The sequence below is a fragment of the Meleagris gallopavo genome, chromosome 6 (assembly GCF_905368555.1).
Source record: "Meleagris gallopavo chromosome 6, MGAL_WU_HG_1.1, whole genome shotgun sequence".
In the NCBI taxonomy this organism is placed as follows: Eukaryota; Metazoa; Chordata; class Aves; order Galliformes; family Phasianidae; genus Meleagris; species Meleagris gallopavo.
Genome location: NC_139409.1, coordinates 50,110,196 through 50,132,032, shown reverse-complemented (window position 1 = coordinate 50,132,032; position 21,837 = coordinate 50,110,196). Strand labels below are relative to the sequence as shown.

Sequence of the window (21,837 nt, the reverse complement as noted above, 5' to 3'; positions counted from 1 at the left end):
CAGTTTGTTTTTGGTGTTCACTCCAAGTAAGTGCCATTCACTTATTTTCCTATCATGTTACAAGATTTACAGTTTTTTCTACACACTTCCTAATGGCTTGTGTTAGCAAAGAAAATTAATTATCATTAATTTAGTGTTTGAGTAATATATAAAATGTGTATTTATTTGGAAATTGGAAGTGAAAGTTCACTCTTCATGAAGTCAAAGGCAATTCCTCTGTGCACGCACATGCGTGTTCACTTTAGGGAATGATGTTTTTTGGGAATCTCTAACTTTAGCCTCTGCTGAGGAGCCAAACAGGTCCTTCTCTTTCTGTGGTAGCTCTAATAATGGCATACTGCATTGCCTTGAATTTGGTCACTCCGTTGTGTTCTGTGAAGTATTCTGAATGGTTTTGCTTGCTTTGTTTGCAGCTAACTTTCAAGCTGCAGTACTCTGTTTTATGCTACATGATTATTTCAGCTTACAGTATCTCCACCACACAGTCCACGTACTTTATAATTAAGAGACATCTGTAATGAAAAACTAGATCCAAACAATGAAAGACAAGGGCAAGACTTGATCACGCATCTAGGGAGAGAACAGCAACAAACCAAACCTCGTGATATTAGAGCTCTTTTTTTTTCATCTCTGAAGTTCGTTCTTTTTCTCATCAGATATTCTTTCCTAACTTGTCTTGCCAGCAATGAAGTAGAATATTTATACTTTGAGTATACTCAGGAAAAACTGGAATTTTTACGGCACCTGTGAAATTGCCTCTCAGACCCCTCGTAACACCCCTTGTTGTTCCCTTTCTGTAAGGAGAAAATGTTAGCTTGACAGAAATCAGTATGAGAATTCAAGACAGCTAAGATACATTAGAGCCTTCTATACTCATAAATTCAGACTTATTCACTTAATGGTTGCATTTTTTATGAATAGATACTTGGTATATGAAAGTGGAATACATTCAGCCCAGGATGAAAAAATAGCTTTGTTAGAAGCGAACCAGTCAGGCTGCTAGAAAATACCCATAGTACTAGGAAAATATCAAATTATGTGACAGTAGTGGCACATTTTTGAAGCATGACCAAATAACATACCGCTCTGAGCACTTCCCTACCCTCTTGTTGTTTTTCCCCCCTGGAACTCAGAGGAAATGGATACTACACACCCACCCATTCACAAAAATCCTGGCGGGAAGCCAGCTTCCCTCTCTCTCTTCATCTAATGTTCCAAGCTCCGGTCTCCTTTCCCCATCTCCTTTCTTACTCTTCTTTGCGGTTGCTGCCTGCCAGATTTGTACCTATTTCAGCAGCAAATGAGCTCTGTAAGGCCCTCCCAGAGGGGTCTCCTCATATTGCTCGTTATCCATACAGATCTTTATCCTCAGCGCTTCCAAAAACTTGCATTTATGCAGGCCTCTTGCTTATTGGAGAATTTTTTCGTTTTAGCTGTTACTTTATTTCCTGATTCTCCGTTGAATTCTCCATGTTCTTTTCTGTCATTTTAAAGTGTCTGTATTGGCATAGGCTGCTGCCAGCAAGTGGGGAAAAAGAGTTAAAAAGCCCTTGCAGACATCCGTACAACAGATCTTTGCCAATACTTCTTCCCCACCTGGTTTGGCAGCAATAGGAATACCTGTTGTGGCAGCAGTGGCTCCTTAGCCCCTCCAGATGCCCTAGCTGGAGCAGTCTGGCAAGGTTTAAATGCATTGCAGCGTGCATCTGTGCCAGTACCTGGTGGCTTGGGGCTGAAGCTGTCAAGTGAAAAACAGTGTGTACTGAATTGTCCCCATAGTGATTCTCAACTGCTTGGGCAATGTGGATTTTGGATTAAGTCCAAACTCTGATTTTTTTTTCCGTGTTGGAGTTAACACCGCATGAAGAGGCACTGGGGTATTAAATAGAGAACATTGGCTGGAAAAGCTCTTCCCAGCAGACACCTCCGTATTTTATTTGATTGGCTGGAAACTCCCTGGCCTGCTTTAGTCTTCAGTCTGCTAAGGGATGGGAAGGTTTGAGCCACTGTACGAGGGTAGATGTGTCCGTATATGTCAAAGAATGCCTAGCACAGCAGCACCCTGCTCTAGGTGCTGGCTCTGTTTGCGACTGTGCTGGAAGTGCACTGAAGAACTGTCATTTAAGCATTAGTTTTGCATCCCGCCATGAACAGGCTTGTTCCCAGCCACTCTTAGGTGCTGGGGTCAGCACAGAGCCCGTCAGTCCATCCCAGCTGGTGTAGCTGTGGTGGGTGCTGGTGTTTGTGCCTGCCAGTGCCCCACCAGCTCTGGTGCTGTGCAGGCTGCTCCAGCTGCAGGCTTGCTGCCTGGCTAAACAAGCCAGGGCTTTAGCTGTGATGCCAAAGTTTACGTTAGCAGGGCTGTTCTGTTGTATCTTTTGTCTTTGCCATTTCTGGGCTGAGGGGAGCACACCAGGTCTTTGTCATGTGGCTTGCATACGGATGACTTAGCTCCTGATTCTCAGGAGGACTTCACCATTTAGTGAGGTCTGCATGCGCTGGTTTTATCTCCCACATGCAGATAAAGCCTTGTTAGGCTTCTGCATGCAAGTAATGGGTGCACCTGATTCTTACAGAAGGGCTTTCCTTAAAGAACTGCACACATAGAATCGCACTGAACCAATGCAGAACAACCTTGTCAAGTTCCTTCTCCTGACAGGCCTCCATCAACCTCCCAAAACGTGAATCACATTTAGAGACTGCTTTATGCCTTGGTGGATTTGTGTGAGTATGATGAGCAAACTGGTTCTAAATCGGATATTACAATCTTAGTGTACCTACAGCTGGTCTGCATGCAAATCCTGTATTTGCATTAACATAACTCTTGTTCCATAGCTCTTCACACCCTCCTCACTCTTCAGCTCAGCACCAGGGAGCAAGGAGCTTCCCCGTGCTCAGGGTGCACATCAACTGTGCTCAGGTGCACGGGAAAAACATCATCTGCCCATGAGTTCAGTGCTTCAGTTAAGAAAGAACACAATTGTGGATGACTTCCAGACCCCTCCACTCACCCATTATTCTCTTCTTGGGAAGGGAGAAAGGAAGGAGCTCAGGAGTGATGTTTTCTTTCTAAGCCAGTGTCTGAAAAGGAGACTCTCTGTTGAATCTTTTTTTTTCCAAAAAACAAGTTATACACCAGATCTGTAATCAGGTACAAATCAGAATGAATGCCGGAAGCAAATGGAGCTTTTCATCTTGAGAACTGCTTTCCCACCTGGCCAAACAGTCCATGCATGACATGATCTCACAGCCCTCCCTGAGCCACCCTGGAGGGCTCACCTGGTGTTCGAATTCTCAACTCCATTCATTCCTGGTTGTTGATGCCCCGCTTTGACCTTCCCCAAATCTTTCAGATGAGTGGGAAGAAAAGGCATCTACCTCTTGTCTTGGGGATTTACAAGAGCTGCTCCGAAAATAATGCCTCCTATTTTATTACGTTTTGCCCATGACATCACAGGCACGTGTTGTTGGTATGGCAGTAGAGGCTGAATCTTCCCACCAATATTCTGCTACATTTTGCTGCTGTGCAATCGATGCAAACACAGCGAAGTAGTAGGTGGTACATTTTAGTGACAGTGGGTAACCTCTGCTGGTGCAGAGCTTTAGGAGCATGGCATACAGGCTTTTGTCCATAGCTTACAAAAATGCATAGCTAATGGTTGTGACTATGTTCAAAAATAGGGTTTATTACTTGTGAGAATTTGCTCTATCAGATGTTATTGTGCTCTTTGTATCTGTTATAGTTTCCATGGAAATAAATGGGAGGCATTACTTTCACACTGACCTACATATGTGCTACTTGTCTCTGAATTGAAGCTTATAGCTTGAGTGTAATGAGAAGTGGTTTCTCAGATTTCTGTCAGAATAAATCAGCCTTGTTTGTGGAGGAGATAGTAGTTGCTGTTCCTTTTGGAACATCTTCTTTTGGTTTTAGCTCTTAATGTACCTCATCGTAGAGTTGTTCACTATGTTGCATTTCTAGGTTAACTGTTGGAGATTGTTTGCATCATTGCTTCATCCCCAAATTCTAACCGTGATGTGTTAATGAATCTATAGGCATACTAACAAGAGATTTCTTGGAAGGCCTCATGTAAGCAGGGACCTCCAGCAAAATACCCTTGTCTCTACTGCCAACCCTTAAATGAGGTCTGGGAAGGAGTAGATCCTGAGTCCACCCCTTCAGGTTACCCAGATATGCTGCATGCAGCTGAGCTCCCCTGGGTTGGCCCTGCCTTCCCACCAGGTGCTCCATCACTGTTTCAAGCTGTGACTTAGCATTTCTGCTGCAATCGTAAACATCAGTAAAGTGTTGCCATCTTGTTTTGACTAATGAGAATATGTCATCAAGAGGAATCCAAGAACACAGGCTGCTGTTGATGCTGCTCATTCACATTCTGCTATCAAGAGGGCTGCTGAACTCAAGTCTATCGAGGGCTACCCTGGGCTTGGGCATTAAGTAAGAGTCATTTTCCTTTAGAGATATCACCCTAAGTTCAGTGCTTGAAAAATACAAGTCAAGACAGTGTGGAATTAAAACAGAGACCTGAATTTCTTCACTAAATACCTTGTATATATTTCACTCTTTAAGAGTACTTTCGTAAGAGGTTTACTGAAGTTGTTCTGTTCAGATCAGTTGAAGTCTTCGTTGCTGCAGTATGGGTGGATGAAATGAGGCTAATTACAGACTATTCAAATGAAGAAAACAGCCAAATAATGCTTTCAGAGAAGTTTGGAATGATGGGATTTTCCTGTGTTGCTAGGATTCTTTGCCGTATTTGTGGTTTAGAGAATGGGAGAATTCCTTACCTCAGGACTGGCTCTTGAAAGAACTTGTCCATTCTGAATTTGGCGGGAAAGCAGTAGCCTGTTGGTTGAATTCTGGGGTGAAACTTAGATTAATTCTAGCACTTTAAGCCACCAACTCAACAAAACTATGTGCTGTTTAGTCAGGTGTAGCTTCTTGTGGAAGCTGTGGTCACTCTGAGAAAGAAAGTTCAGGATGTGCCAGTTAAATGCCCAGTCAGGGCAGTGCATCTCCTCATCATTTCAGCTCATCAAACAGAAGGAAGAATATGGACTTGTACATGCAAACTATTCTTATTTGACTCCCAGTAATATATGGAATAAGTACGTGAAGAAAAAAAAGGAATTGATGGTGGTGTTGTCTGTTGCATCTTGTGTGCTTACTGTTTTTTCTACCTGCGTTAAAGACAGTGAATAGACTATTTTAGTCTAGTTGCTGAACGTGCTAAGGAACAAAAAACTGCAACAGAGGGCTGGCTACAATGTTGTAAAAAAGTTACACAGAAGTGGTTTGTTTCAAGTTGAAGATTGGGGAATGATATAATAAAAAATAAATTGTTTTTCTCCTTTTTGTATTAGAAAAGCCTCAGGCTATAAGCATCTTAAAGAAATTGATTTTTTTTTTTCCTTTTTTACCCTTCTGAATGGATCAGTGTGGTTTGAAAAAATGATATTGTTTGAATATAACCCACAAGGACAGCGGGGCTTGGACTCCTATTTTTAGTATGAGTGACTATCAGTGAACTTGGTATGCTGGAAATCCCCAACTCCTGGCACCTAATGGTTAATATAATCGTCTCTTCAAGAGCTGGTTTAGAAGATATTTTAGTTCTATTAGCTCAGCTCGTGTTATCAGTTGTAATAATAATAGTAAATTTATTGCTTGTATTATCGTAGCCACTCAAAGGTCTGGATAAGACTGTTGTTTTCTTTAGTTCATGCTGCAACTTGGGGTTTTTTATTTCCACTTTAAACCTAAATTCAGCCATTCCACTAAAGCTTTCAGAAAGGATCTTTCTCCCTTGTATCTTTTAATAAACAATCTTCATGAATACGGATTATAGCCTTACAGCACACTGTCAAAGAAAACTGAATAGAGAGGACAGATAATAATACCCTTTATACAGGAAACATAACAGTAATAAAAAAAAAATTGGCAGTTGTTACCAAATTCTAGTATTGACTCGTGAAAAAAAAAAAATAATAAGGTTGACCACAGTTAAAACCTGTAGATTTTGATGCCTGCAGATACTGGAAAAAATACATACTGTCTTGTCATCCGCAAGTACCGAGGTGTTCAAAGTCATTGCTTTCTGTACGTGAACATGACAAACACAAGCATGCTGGTTTGAAGATCCCGTACCAACATGTGTGCTCATGTGTGTTTCTGTTGGATCTCACGGGTTTTGAAACCTGTGATTTTCTCGTTTTCCAGCTTTTCTCTGCAGCCACAGCAGCTGTAAGCATGTGTGCTGTTTTTGGTTTTTTTTTTCTTCTTTTTAAAGAAAGCTGAGATTCTTTTTGTGACATGACTAAAAAGTCTGGAACTTTTATAAACAAAACAAAAAAACAAACCAAACCAAAACTGAAAAGAAAAGCAAGATTCATGATGAGATCACAAAGATGATTTAGTCACTGTGTTGACTCCATTGAAATTAATGAGAAAACTCTGACTAAATGGAACCTGAATTTCACTCTGAATATGAGGAAAACTGAAAATTATGTTTTGAGTCACTACAAGGTTAAATTTACGGTTCGAGCATCCTAACCTTCATATTCATACTTTATAATACTCCCCTTAACAGTAATCTTATCTGTCCCTCTGCTCTTTATGTGATAGTTTGAATAACTTCAGCATTCTCATGGTTTATGAACCCTGAACTTCCAGTTTTGTACTGTTAGTCCTTTCTGACAAACTTCCTGAAAGGTTTTTAGATTTTTGGTTGTTTCTTTTTGCCTGAGAGTGGATTCAAGAGTGTATGGGTAGTTGATAATTTATTCTTTGAGGCTGTGATGAAGTTCTGAGCTTTACCACTGGTGCCAAGGGGATGCTGTCCCTCAGCTTGCCACGATTGCTCCAAAAAGGATGGTGGTGTTGACACTGAGGAGAGCTCTGGTACTTACATAGTCATAGAACCATAGAATATCCCAAGTTGGAAAGGACCCACAGGGATCATCATCCTCCAAGCAGTACTAACTAAAACCACATGTACTTGTGTTTCACTCAAACCCGCAGATGCCCATATTTTGGTTAAAACTGCTCAGTATGCAGTGGAAAACAGCAAGGAGCAGCAGCAAACTCTCTCTGAAATGCTTTGTCCTCCTCGTGGTATGCCCTGCTCAGTGGTGAGCACGAGGCATTGCGTGCCCAACGAGTCTCATGGCTGTGCAGAGAAGGGCAGCCTCCTGCACTGCCTGCTGCTCGCTTGCCTTTTTTTCTGCCTCCTCCTTTTGTACTTGCCTCTTGGAGCTGAGAGTATGTTGCCATGAGCTTTGAGGCATTCAAAACTCCATATGCATTTTCTCCAGAAAGTAACTGCTTACTACTTTGTCTAGGGAAGAGCTTTGTTGATGATGCAGCTCTCTCCTGTCTGTAAGCCTCTGCTCTGGCCAGTTTAACAACTGGGTTAAATGCTGTTGGCAGTGCAGTAACCTTTCCATTGCTAAGGGTGAGATTTGCTTCCCTGCGTAGAGCCAAATATGCCAAAGCATGGTACCAAAGCAGCATTGTTTTTCCAGTTTAACAGGTTTAGCTTATGTTATTGGATTACCACTGAGTTTATTGTTTCATAACTCAAGGAGGGATGGCAATGAACATCTTGGTTTTTCTCTCTTTGCCCATGCAGTGGCAGCGACAGTCATGGGAGCTTTCAGCCCTGCAGATAATCTTTCCAGGGTTATCAGTTACTTACAAACAGACGTGTGAAGTATTTGTGCAAAAGCTTTGAAGTGGAGTTCCACATGGATGCTGCTGGGGCTACTGGCCAGGCAATGTTGACACAGAGGCAGAGGATTTCTCTGCCCGGCGCGGTTCCCCTCAAGTGCTAGTATTCTGTGGCTAAACTGTTTGCCTTTCTAATGAAGTGAACTGTTTGTTTGAAATATGTGGTAGAAGGTATTTAAACAGAGACTAAAGTAAACTGTTGGGCTGTTCAAATAAGCCATGCATATCTGGTTTGTGAAGTGAAGGAAAACAATTTGGCTGCAGCTTGCAGTGGGAAGGGCAGCTAGGGGCTGTTTAAATAACGAGCTGGGCCAAGCGGATGCTGCTGCAGCCTCTCACAGGCCTTTTATGATAGCTGCTACTATTGCAGGCGTGCCTTGCAACGTTGCCTTGATGGAGAATTTGGAATTATTGTCATTATTTAAAATGGGGATTTATTCATTAGCTGTGAAGACTTGGGTACATTTATATTTGATTAAAACCATCCCAATTAGACAATGGACTGTTGAGAGCCAACATATGCTATTGCCTTTATAACGTCATTAGTAACCCAGGGTCCCCACTTTGAAATAAGATCGTACCCAAGAACGCAGACATCTGTTTCTGCCTAGCCAGATGGAGGTCAGAAACATAACTTAAACTGCTAATCCTCATTGTGGAGAGGGGAACAGGAATCAGAGGAAGATAGTAACAAATGAACTTGGATCCTGCTTCTGGCAAGGCGTGAGGTATCAATGGCTGATACAATGCTTGGAACATGCACTGCAGAGATCTTGTAGTAAGTTGCTGCCTAACCACAGGCATGAGTTCGGAGAGCAGGGAATGGCTGGGAGAAGCGATGCCTCTTGTGGTTACAGCTCTCGGGTTCGTCTTGGAGAATCTCACTGCTATTTCTGACTCTGCTACAGTTTTACCTAAAAGGATTGTTCGTCAACAATGACTGGCAAAGCTGAGATCTTCATCACAGCAAATGTGTTTTGCCTCCTACCATAGCACAAAACAATTAAAATCAGTCATGTGGGGAGTTCAGGAGCAGAGACTTCTAGTGCTGTCCAGTAGGGACCGTATGTTTCCATCCATAAATATCATTTATGTTTTTTGGAGAAGAGGGAAGCTCCAAGTTGGTTAGGACTACAATGCTGCATTTTCTGGCATTGTTTGCCTGTGCATTCTTCTCAGGAATAAGGTTAGTTACAACTTTTGATTCAGCATAGAGATTAAAACAAACAGTCTTTATATTCCCAGAGAACAGTAAATGTGCTAGAGTTTCTGTAGGATCCAAAGAAGCAACAATACTAGCATTAAGAGCTGGCAAACCCTTTGATGTTATTAACCAGAAAGGGACTGCTGTAGTCTCTGTCACAAACATTTAAACTTTTGACCTCCAACCTTTGTGTCAAACAGCTTTTCCATATGGGATGTTACTATACCTCTCATGCTGCCACTGCATTTAGTAGAGCATCAGACACTTGCCTGATGAGAAACTGATGCTTAATGTGCAGGAAAAGCTCCAAGGTTGAGTAGAACTGTCTCCTCCTCTCCTCTTGTGGGGTAAATAGAGTCACGTGTACATTTTCCCAATGTTCCTGTAGCCAGCCTGTGTCAAGTTTGCACAGAAGGATGAAAGGGAGGATTGCTGCTCTGTGGTCAGGGTATACACATCTTAGTTATTTTTGTTACCACCATGTACTTGATGTTAGGTGCAGACCAAAGCCCTTCTTTTGTGCAGTATGTTGGACCAAGATGGAACTGAAGAATTCACTGTTACAGGCTTGGAAAATCTTGCTCATGCTTCTCAGAGCTGTGGAGGCCCCTAGAAAGCAAATGAGAAGTCTACTGGAGTATTGGTTATGCTCTAACTGAATATGAGAAGGTGGGGTTTTACGGCTATCTCGGCTTTGGGGCCCCTGGAGCATGCTAGGAGTTCACAGAGCAGGAGGGACCATACTGGATCACCCTGGTGCTCCACCTAGTCCTGCATCATTTCCATGCAGTGACTAAAAGCAGATGCCCAAAAATTTGTGTAAGAATAGGGCAGGTCCTTATTCTCCTCTTTCACTTCAAGTACCCTCCTAGCTCCCAGTCATTCCCAGAATCTCCTGGTCTGTCAAAGTTTCTACATACTTGGACCCTTACTGCATTTTTCTTCTGTGTCTTTTCCCTCTTTCCCTTGAGGCCATTTAAATCTGTAGCACCTGTAGTCTCCTGAGGCAGGTGATAGTGTGGCAGGGATTGGCGGACTGTCTGCCTGATCCCCATTTGGCTGTCTTTCCCTTGTTGTCTCCTAGGAGCATCCTTGGCTTCTCCTGTAGTCTGTAGAGATGGAAATGAAGAGCGGTGGCCGCATCTTTAATGATCCTTGACCACATGGGAGTGTAGAACAGTTCTGTCCCAGTTCTTTCATAATTGTGGCATTGTGATCCACCCCGTCTATACTTTTTCTCCTCTTGTCCCTCAGAAACTAAGATGAAGAACACTGATGGCCATAGGCAGGTAGTGTAACTTTATCTCCCGTTACCCTGACTGGAGGTTGGAGAAGAGGATGCCATTATAGTTATCTGTTAGCGCCTAAAACTCAGTTACAAACTAGGGCCCTATTGCAGCAAACTCTCTTTACTGAGATAGTTTTCAGAGTCTGTCCCCTTTTTTCCCATATCCCCACTGTTAGATACTGAAAGACAGCTGTCAGGTCTCCCTGGAGCCTTTTCCAGGCTGTACAGCTCCAACTCTGTCAGCCTGTCCTCACAGGGGAGGTGTTTCATCCTTTGGATCACTATTGTGGCTCTCCTCTGGACACTGTCCAACAGGTCCATGTCTCTCCTGTACTCAAGGACTCCACATCTGGATGCAGTGCTCCATGTGAGGCTTCACCAGCACAGAGTAAAAGGACAGGATCATCTCCTTTCACCTGTTAGCTGTACTTCCATGCCCTTCATTTAATTCCCCAGCAATGCTGCTACAAGTGGGTGACACTTCTGCACTTAAAAGCTTGGGTGAAGCAACACTCATTTCCCAAAGCAGAAGCACAGGTTCTCTATTGCCATCAGGTCAATAGAGAACAAAAGAGAGGAAGGAATTGAACTGTTGGTATGACTTGGTGAGGAACTTGCCATAAACTGAAATGCCCTACGACGGGGATGAGGAAATGGGGGGATCTTCACAGTAGTCCTAAAAGCCAGCCAAAAAGCATGATTATATCTGAAGCTGGTTGGTAATACGCTCATCCTGGGTTTGTTTGTTTTGTTTGTTAGGGAATGATTAGAAGTTGCCTGTAACGAGGAACAAACCTGAAATGATCATAAGCAAAACCCTAAAAAGATGTGTGAGGAATTAGCAGTTTTAGGCAATTTAACTATTCTTTTCAAGGAATTAAATAATGAGTAGACAGAACACGATAGTTTCAATTCTTTTTTATCTCTTATTTAGAACTTTCCACCAAATGATGTCAGAGTGTTTCAGAAAGGACATCTCCATGCTAGCATTGATCAGACTGAAGCACAGACAAGGAATGTAATTTGACGAAGGCCCCATTAAAAAAGAAGTGCCTTGTGGAACTTGACTTGAAAAACTTAACACAGATTGGCTTGAATATTGACAGTCTGACATTCTCAAAAATGAGCTGAATGAGTGCTTAGGGTAGATGTCAATAAGGCAAATGAAGGGAATTTCCATCTTCTGTAAAGTTCTGAAATAAAAAAATAGATGGAATACATGGGGAAAACTCTCTAAGAAGCTGAGGGGGGACATAAGGAATCAAAGAGGAAGAAAACAACTCAAAGAGTTTAGCAATGTCAAGAGGTAATAAGCAAGAGTCTATTTCTACTTTTACTCATCTTGAGCAATGCCAGTTTCATCAGCAGTGCCCTAGAAATTGTGGAGCAGCTTGCTACCCCATCATGAAGGTACTGTCTCATAGTGAGAAAATGAAAAATACGTGAGAAACTGTGTAGAAATACATACTCCTGCTGGAGAGAGAATTTGTAGAAATAGGTTACTTGGATTACCAGTTTCTAGGGCTGCTTCATCCTAGACGTGTCAGCCTACAATGAAGACCTGATGCCCTAGAGTGCAGGCATGATAACTATATAGCTCTCCCAAGCTGGAAGGAACCCAGAGAGCAAAATGAAGTGACTGTGATTAATTTAGAATATGGACATAGAGATTAAAGAAGGCAATAAATGCATATTATTGAGTGGCTTGAGAGCAGATCTGATAACTATCTACTCATCTGCAAGAGCTTGAAGAGTGTAAACACCACAGAAGGAGAGTAATTGCTTAGGATGGTACAGAGAGAAGCTAAATAATTATGAATATTTGGTTGAAATTTTTAAAAAATCAAGTTGAACAGCAGGGAAGAAAGTCTCACTGAGAGTTCATCTGATTGTGCATCCCATAGAATCTGAACTGTTTTAATATCTAAAAATAGACATAATTGTTCTAATTACACTTTTTCCCTCTCTAATTCTTATCATGCCATGAATTACTCATCAAAGCTGCTAAGTATAAGCTATTTCCAAGTCTTTCACCCTGTGGTCTAGAACCTCAGCTGCTGGAAAGCTGTTTAGCTACAGTGCTTTGCAGAATGCTGCACAGATACCTAATCATTCAAGATTTGGCCTTCAAAATAGCATTCAGACATGATTCTGCTGCACAGAACACACAAATCTCCAAATAGTTATTTAAACAAGTAACTTGTTCAGATTGACTTAGTCTTTGGAAGTTCTGTCAGCTTCTAAAAATGTCCCCTAAGGTTTTTTAATTACCCAGCTTTTCGTTATTTGTCCCAGTGTCTGATCAGCAGCTTACGAGGATGTGTTTGTTTTTTTCCCTACGTTTTACCTTTCTTTTACTTCTCCTTAGCCACGTTTACATTTGCATCTTGTGCATATTTGTGATGCATGTGTTAATATTCGTGGCTGGCAGCAGGGTACTCACGTCTTCCCATGTTCAGTGCTGAGGCATACATACTGACCAAACTGCATGCTCAACCTTTGCTTGGGGTTAGTTCTGAGTTGTGAGATTTCTCCTTTAGCTCTCTGCCATGCAGATCAGGATTTATTTTTTCATAACCTCTTGCTTTCCTCAGTTTCCACTTTGTAACTCACTTTCAACCACAAAAATTTTCCGTGTTTACAGAAATACGTATGCATATGTACAAAAATATTTGTATGTATATGTACATACATACAGAAATATTTATGTGTGTATAGCGGCTTTTTGTTCAGTTATTTGCTATCCTTAGGGTATATGATCATTATACACACATGTAATAAAGGTGGGAAGTGTTCCTAGGCATCTGGATTAAACCACTTGACTAGGGTTGCTGAGAGTTAAATGCGAGTTAGCAGCAGAGGATACATTAATGTGCAGTCACACAAGAAGTTAGGGGGAACAACAGCAAAACAGAAGGCATGTTTCAAGGCAGAAGATAAATTATTTTTTCACTGGAGAGTCCATTCGAGGTAATGGAGGGAGGGATTTCTTTTGTCAGTTTCCTGGCAGAGGACAATTTGTCATTTTCTTGTGGAGACCACGTTATTAAGTCTGTTAAGAAACGCTGCATGGGATCCAGAGGTTATAAAAAAGATGAGCTGTGCTGTACCCACAGCCAGCTGCATTGGATGAAACGATTTTCCCTCCCAGTAATGCGGTGGTGTTGCCAGGATGTCCTGTCATTGTCTTTTGGTGGGCCAATACACTGATGCCAGCTGCATCCAACTGTTGCTAATGTTCATGAGGATTTTCTAGGGTTGCTTACAGGCTGAAGCAGTGCTGTTTGCTGGACGGAAGAAGCTACTGATAGGATATTCTGATGCACTTCCACCACTGTATAAGTAGTATAATTAGTCTCCTTGAAGTCCTTTCCCTTTTCCTTTCTCCTTTCTCCTTTCTCCTTTCTCCTTTCTCCTTTCTCCTTTTTTTTTCTTCTTTTTGTTTCTTTTCCTTTTTCAGTTTGGGCAAAAGGTCCACTAAAGTGAGCTGAATGGACTTACGGAAGTCCAAGCTAATTCCAGAGGCCAGTCCTGCTCAGACAGCAGAACTACGGTGATGGGGATGAATATTAAAACGTTCAAACTGAAATCCATCAAGGAGCTCTTTAGCCAATACCTGCAGCAAATTTGGCGTATTAAAGACCTCTTGGTGCCAGCTGATGAAATTATTTCCAGCTACTTTTTTTCCACCACACAGGAAGCTGCTCCTCCTTGAAGTGTCTGGCCTGGTGGTTGTTGTGGAACTACTGAAAACAATAAAACGTGTTCCCACAAGGTGTCTAAGTTTACAATCAAAGAAGGGATAAAACGGATGCCAGAGATCTAAGATGCCCTGAAGTCTTAATTTTTGGCTTTTCAAAGGTAGAAATTAATTTTTCAGCTGTAACAAGAGACACAGAGCTGTAGCTGTGTTCTGGTTTATGAGGTTTGGGTTGGAAGTCCTGTGGTTTATTTATAATACAGTATATGGGTTCAGGAAACATAAGCAGAGGATAGGGAGGGGAGTTTGATCATCATTAATAAACACAGATGTAGAAGAGCTATGATCTGATTGGAAACTATGTTTTTCTGTCAGTGTTATACCTACTGCATGCTAGCAGAATTGACATATAGTGTAACTGAAGTGGAGAGAACTTAGCAATTAAAAATTCTTTCTCTCCTTCGCCTTCTGTCCATTTCTCAGCTTTAACCATTTATTTGTGTTTTTTTTTCTTCTTTGTTTTGTCATGGCTTTTCTTCTTACAAACTTGTTCTGTGTAAAGTCAGAACTGCATGGGCAGTTCTGTTCATGCCAACACTGTGCCAGCCAGGCTGCAAGCATGCAGCATAGACCCAGTGAAGGCCCTGAGAAAATTGGCTGTAGTGCATCTAGGGGTCAGGTGTGTTCAGATGGCAACTAGCAGTGCCAAAGCAACAGCTCTCGGCACCTTAAGGAGGTTCTTCAAGGTGCTCCAGGTTAAGTGCATGTGTTATCCTGTGGCTGTGTCTCAGTCATTTTTCTTCCTGATGAAAGGGTCTGTATAAGCATAAGTTGACAGCATAACTCACTCTAGTTTTCAAAAGGGAACTAAAAAAGTCCCCCGAAGACAACAGGATGTGCTCTTATTGAGCTCTAATGTAAGCTGTGATAAAAAAAAAATCCAAAATAATGGCTTTGCTTGGCAAAAAAAGCACTGGATTCTTGCCGTAAAACCTGGCAATACCATTAAGCTCAGATCAGTTGAAATAAATTTGTGTGAAGAAAACAGTGATACCCCTAAGGATTCTGCAAACCTGAATGTAAGAAAATTCCCATCTGGTGATCAGCTTATGAACCAAGGGAAGTGTAGAAATTTGCTGGCAAACTCTTCAAAACAATTCTGTGTATTGAAAAGACATTAGTGGAGAGGCTGTATTTTGCTTGATACTGTTCCTTTACATCTGGAATGAAATCTTGGTACCGCTGAGTTAAGCATCAAAACCTGAATTAATTTTAGGGAGAAGATTTCACCTCAGATGAGGTTATATCTCACATAGAGTTTTCCCCCGGCTTTGTTCTGACACGTATTACAGTGAGCTGATTGCTCTGATGACAGATGTGCTAAAAGACAACAAGCACTTCCTGCCCTGTGCCTGAATGCCATGTTGTCTCGTGCCATGATCTCACAGTGCAGGTGCATACTTTGAGTCTGCACCGAATGCATTCAAGCTGATGCAGGCATTTTCTACAGTGGAGAATGCTTTCTTGACATGCTGGGAAATGCAGCCTGTCATTTCAGCAGCCATCTTCCTCAAGGGTTTGGCAAGAATCACAAGGTGCTTGAGAAAATCAGTTAGCTGAGAACAGTCAGCTTTACTTGCCTTGACACTGAAGCCCAGCTTTCCAAATTTAGTGATTTCTTAAACGAGAGTCTACAGAAATGCTCTCTGTTCTGTGAATGATCTCAGGGGCAGCCTGCCCTCTTCAGCATTGTCTCACGGTGTTGCATGACATCTTAGAGCCAGCATGAATTATCTACCTTTCCACCAGAGCTCACAGCAAACCACTGCTGCATCTCATTACACTTGAGATTCACATTTCAGCAGCAAGGAACGTACTTGTAACTTTTCCTTGTTTCTCTCCCGTGGTGCTGCAGAAGAACCATAGGTTGCTGACTTTCAGAGAACAAGTGGAGGTCTCTTCTTTTTTCCTGTATGGGAGTGATTGTAATTTGACAGAGATGATCCTATTCACTTCCTCTAAGGAGCAAAGAAGGATCCTTTGAGAAGAAATAAAAAGGCATGTTTTGCACAACAAAAAGTCAGCATAAATTGACATATTTTCCAGAAAGTCTCTCCATGTTAAGACAGATTGGTTTTGAGCATTTCAGGCAATTGTATCTCCCGTTTTATTATGAAGAGACTGTTCACTATGTAGGAGACAGAAGAGCATCTAAAGGAAGCTTGTAGCAGTAGGCAGCAAAGTATTCAGGAGCAGGCAATAGATACCAAATTCAACAATGAGCGAGGAATGTTTAAGTGTGTTTCCACTACTTTGGCATGTCCTCAAGTGTTCTTGAAAGTAGTGAGAATTAAGCACAGAATGGGATACTGCTGCTGAGTGGAAGCTGAGGACTCCAGATACGCAGGCAGCATCTGTCCATCTTGACAGATAATAACTCCCTGACTGGATGCTTATGTCAGGGAGTCTCTGCAAGAGTGTAAGGGTTTGTGGAAATGTTTGTCCAGGAGTTCATGGTTGCCTTTGGATGTCTGCAGGAAAACTACCTGACAGATGCTTTGCTACTTTGCATCTCAGCCAGATTTTTTTTTAAATTGTGAGTGGTAATAAATAGTTCCATTGCTGCGTAGGAAAGTTATGTTTTGTTGATTTGTTTTGGTGAGAGGAGTTCCTGTTTGCTAAGGGTAAGTTTTGTTCCTCACACTTTGGGCAACATGTAAATGTCATTACAGTCAGAGCAGCTGTCCTGACTTTTGCTCTAAGTCACCTGTGGTTCTCTGAACAGAGGGAGCACCAGGAGCACCAAGGAGTTGGGTAGTGCAGGTTCAGTCTCAGCCCATGAGTAGACTCACTCCTTTCTCAGCTACTGCATAAATAACAATGCCAAGATGCACTCAGTGTATGAAAAAGCACTGGAAAGCTGGCTGCAGCATGTGTTACTTGCTTGGCAAACTTCTTAATCTCTATTTCCATTTAAATACATATCAACCAATTACATTTTTATGGAATTTCAAGCATACTCCACGCGAAGCCCTAAATGATGGGTGTGTTTGGAGGTGTCTGATGCAAGAATCTTTTCATGTGAATATTGAATGCTTTTCCAAATGGAGTAGTCCAGGGCCACCAAAACACACAATGTTTACTTCTCACTTCTGCTCTGAGGATTTCCTGAGACATGGCAGAATTTGAATTCCCTCCATAAACCCAGTTCTGCTAGTTCTGCACATTATTCTCCCTGTCACCCACTTAGTCTGTTAGTTTGCTGGCAGTAGAGAACACAGCACTTAGCAGCTGGTTTGTGGAATCATCACTCAGGAGATTATATGATAAATAGGAGATGGCCAGGTTTAGTGGCACTTTATTCTGCTCCAGTAGTTTTAGCCTGACTTTGGAGAAGTCATCACGTGTTTTTTTCTTAGGGACTGAAACAGGAGATTGCTACAGTGTAGTAACTTGTCACATATAAGCTTGAGTTAGGATGCTCTGCAGCTGTATTGATCATGTGTAAATAATAACAGGTGAGATGGATAATTATGGGGGACTTCTGCAGCTCTGCTCGGTGGCTCAGGGCTGATGTGGGATGACTCCCTGTGCTATGATGGAGCACGGCTGCTGCCCAGATGGAAACTGCAACCAAGATACAACCAAGATGTACAAAGGAACTAAAAGCAAGAGGATTCCAAAAGGTGTTCCTGGGGATTTTTGTCCCACGTGCTAAATATGGATTGGTGGTGCACTGTGTAGGCCCCACATGGCTTTTTGATTCACTTAATACACATTCTCCATTCTCAAATAGGGGATGTTTGGTGATCACAGTCAGCTTCAGCTAGACCTTAGGAGGGCTAAGTGGGGTTTCTTAGCATGAAAACTGGCAGGAGGCCGGGGTGGGTGCTTGACGGGAAGTGAGGAGGTTCATGCTTACCTTAACAAGGAAAGGGTCTCAAAACCTTTGTGATCTCTCATCTCTTGTGCTCTTTTCTCCCTTCTATGTGTTGCTGGCTAGTGAAAGTTGTGTTTTGAGAGGTGGAAGCCAGCATCCTCTGATCAAATGACAACTGTGTGCTCACAGGGGTACTGATTAGCATTGACCCCAGTGACTACCACCAAAGTCCAGCTTGTCTAGCAGAACTGGAATGGAAGCTGCCATGATCAGGTTCCATTATTAAGCTACAGTTGTTTTTCATTTATATTGTCCTGAGTCAGAACATGATAGAAATGTGCTGTAGCTGATTGCACACTAGCTGATGTTAAAAAAACAACCCTGAAACTGGACAGCCTATTTCAAATGTTTCCAGATTTCCCTGAAATGCTGGAAATATGCCTTCAGAATTTATGTGATTTCCCCTTCAGCTCATCTGTTTATTCCCCTAAGGGCCATGATTTTTGTTACTCTAGTCTTTCCTTCCCACTTCAAAATATAATAACAAACCAACCCAACTTTTGATAAACACCAAGGGGAAAAATCCTTTTTTCTTTTTTAAATCGCAGTAGTTTAGATGAAGCAACTGTTTCCATAGATAACATAATCTAAGAAGAGGATTACATTTTGCTGAATAGGAAGGGCAGAACATACAAAGAAAAGATACCTTTAAGTGTCAGCAGGCAAAACTGAAATGGACTTAGAGATACAGAGAGGGCGTAATTAAAGATTTTTTCTCTCTAGAAACATTTTAGTAAATCCCTGACATGACCTAACGTCTGTATTTGCCAGCTTTTAGTGTTGGATAAACACATGACTTCACCCAAAGTGGCGGTCAGGTAATAGGGCAGGCTCTGTTTTTGTGCTCTTGGAGATGCTCAGCACTTCTTGCATTTGGGATGCCCCTCAGTGCAGCCTTGCAGAGGCACCCCAGCGTGTTGCTGAAGTGTTGTGGGGTGCTAACGGCGTCCCTGGCAGAACCGGGAATGATTCTGCCACAGACATAGCAGAGAGATGTGGAGCAGGCCTGTGCTTGGGCCCTCCACCAGTGCGCTGCGGGAGGCGGAGCGAGCAGGGCTGGCCGAGTGGGTTCCCCTTGTGGCAGCCTGGTCGCTGGGGCTTTCCTGAGCAGTAGAGAGGGAGCCGTGGCAGCTGCAAGCCCTGTGCTTGGGGGAGGTGCAGCAGAGGGAATGGCTGGGTCTGCTGCCACAGAGACAAAGCAAGCGGCGTTCCTTTTGAGTGCCGTGCTGGGGTGAATCCTCTGCTCCAAGGCACATTCCTTCTGGTGCGTCTCCCTCCGTCGACGCAGTGCAGTTAAGCATCTCTGGTACAACCTTTCCCAACTGCATTCTGCTTTTAACTCCGTCGTCTGATTTATTTCAGATAGTCATTTCTCAGCATGCTGCTTCAGTTTTTCTTTTTGTTGTAGGACTGTTTAGACATCTGCGAGGATACATTTTTTTTGTTTTAAGTATTCTCTGCCCAGCCTTTTCTTCTTGGGTTATTTTTTCTTGTTTTAATAAAAAATAAATAAATCAGGAATGCCTAGGAAAGGCTCGATGGTCCTTTTGATCTGACACTTCACATATGGGCATGTAATTATTTATTAAAGATTTCTTGATGTCCCTTTCCATTTAAGCTATAAAAAGAGAATATTAAAATTAGTAAATACATATTCATCCAAATGCTGTGGGCCAAATGCTCAGACAGTCCTGAGTGACTGCAGTGGGAAAGGAGAATTTGACCCGTAAGTTGCAGTGCCATTGGCACAAGTTTTAGATATCTGTTCCATTTGTATTAATGGTATTTGTGAAGAGTCACTAGAGATACTCAGATCTGGGCACCTTGCTTGTTTTTGCAGATCCACCTCACCTCTTCCCAGCGTTCCACCCTCCTGTACCAATTGATGCAAGACATCATGAGGGACGCTACCATTACGAACCATCTCCCATTCCTCCTCTGCATGTGTGAGTATTCAGTATTTCCACCCCGTTTCAGCTTCCTGCACTGCCTTGAGGAGTGGGCAAGTATATGAACCTTTGCCATGCTTAAAACTGTGCATCCAGAGCTGTTTAGCTGAAGAGTGAGATTTACTTTTAGAAGGCATCAAGGTTATCTGCTCATGAAGCAAAACCAGGCTTGTGCCTGAGAAATTCTTTTCCAATAGGTGGCTGGCAAGTGTTACCTGTACATTTTGCTGACATTTGTTCTGAGTGCTGTCATTCTATAAATGCTAAATTAAAAAGTGCCAGACAAAACATGTATTCTATTTGAATTAGGCTTGGGACTCTTGATGCTAAAATTCCCTCTTGTGCCAACGATTCTTTTCCCAGTGAATGCTATGAAAGATAATTAAATTTTTGGTAAATTTTCATAGTCCCTGATGTGTGTGTGCACAGGCAATCAGCTGATTGATGGGATTGTCACCCAAACAAAATGGCAAATGTGATAGAGCACATGGTTTACACAAAGATAAAAGAAATGAATACCAGTGATAACGTGCATTAGAAAAGCATGGTAGTGGTGCAGACCTTTAGAAATAACTATTACCTTGTTCTATAAGGGGATACAAATATAAGCATTGCAGTATAAAACAGTTGTGTCCGAAACTTGCTATATGCCATTAAAAAAATGAAGCCAAAAAGCAGGGCTTAGTACTTCACTAAAAGGCTTGGTATATACATTTAATCATATCTACTAATCACCTCTCATACTGAGAAAATAAAAGAAGAAAAGCACAAGTAATACTTTGAAGAATAATGCGAGTTGTTTAGATGGCAGATTGCTTTGCTATGGCTATTAGTTACAGCTGTGTAATTACATATATGCAGAAGAAAAATGAAGTTGTTTTAAAACAAGTCCTCCTCTGTGAGCAGAATTAATTGATATTAACAATCCTAACTACATGCCCAAGTGCACAGACAATATTTTACTAACAATTTTTTTGGATCAGTCTTCTATTACTGAATTGTAATTTTAGAACAGATTTGCCTGGAGGTAAGTAATAAATCTGTGTTGCAGTCCTCTTGGGCACTAGCGGAAAAGTGGGTATTTATAGAAGGGGAGAGAGCAGAAACCTGTGATTATTTCCTCTGATGCATCAGTATCTACCCCACAGTCAACCACGTAATAAATATACTCAAATACACATTTAAGTTTGCTGCTAAAAACCATGGTAAGCTAAAGATGGCAGGCTCATACAGACTCATTATGGTCATCCTAGATGTTGCAGTGCACGTGAACATTTTGACTAGATGTTTTTGGGCACTTTCCAAAGCAGAAAGAAAGTGGCTAGGAGCTCAGGAAATGGTCTTGCTTCTTCTGAAGCTGATAGGAAATTTGTTTTTAGTGAGACTAAGCAGTTCCTGGGGTGCTGCAAACAAGTGTATCAGCTCCCTGGCTTGCCCAAACAAGGGCAGCAGGGTTGAGTGTGGTGAGCTGATGAACTAAACCAAAGTGAATCCCTGATGAATTTTAACTTGAATGATCAGAGGGACTTACTGCAAAATCTGGGCATTATCTGTGCACTGTTGCTGAGGCATCTATATCCTATGCTATGTGGGGCTCTGTCTGGCTGTGCCCACTGCCCAGAGCCATAGCCCTGTGATGCAAAGTGTGCAGGGTCTTTCGGGTGGGTACATAGCTGTGTCCCCTTTGGGTGACGATGGAAATTTGGGGCTGTGTAGCATCCTATACTGACAAAGTGCCAGGATTCCTTAAGATGTTAAAGATGCCCACCAATGCCCTCCTTCCCTCTGAAATCAGTGCTGCTGCCCTGAACACTGCCAGTCCTGCCTCGGAGCTGAGACTTTGCCAGGCCCTGCAGGGGCTTATAAGGGGCAGGCAGATCTTGGCACATTGCGTTATGTGTATAGCTGTAGGCACCTGCTTTACACACTCTGATACCAACCCAAGCTTTAATCTGAAAATCTCCTTGATATTGGCTATTTGTTTTACTCCTGTTAATTCTTCCAGTCAT

The 21,837-nt window shown here is 42.2% G+C and overlaps 1 protein-coding gene across 7 annotated transcripts in view; it reads left to right on the top strand.

Annotated features, from left to right (window-relative positions):
• GLI3 (GLI family zinc finger 3) overlaps nucleotides 1-21,837 on the top strand; it is a 208,288-nt gene that overhangs the window by 96,861 nt on the left and 89,590 nt on the right. For all 7 annotated transcript variants that reach the window (XM_085226712.1, XM_085226709.1, XM_085226708.1 and 4 more), the window contains one exon: nucleotides 19,720-19,825. In XM_085226712.1, coding sequence (XP_085082838.1) covers nucleotides 19,720-19,825 — 106 coding nt within the window. The remainder of the gene's footprint in view (nucleotides 1-19,719; nucleotides 19,826-21,837) is intronic.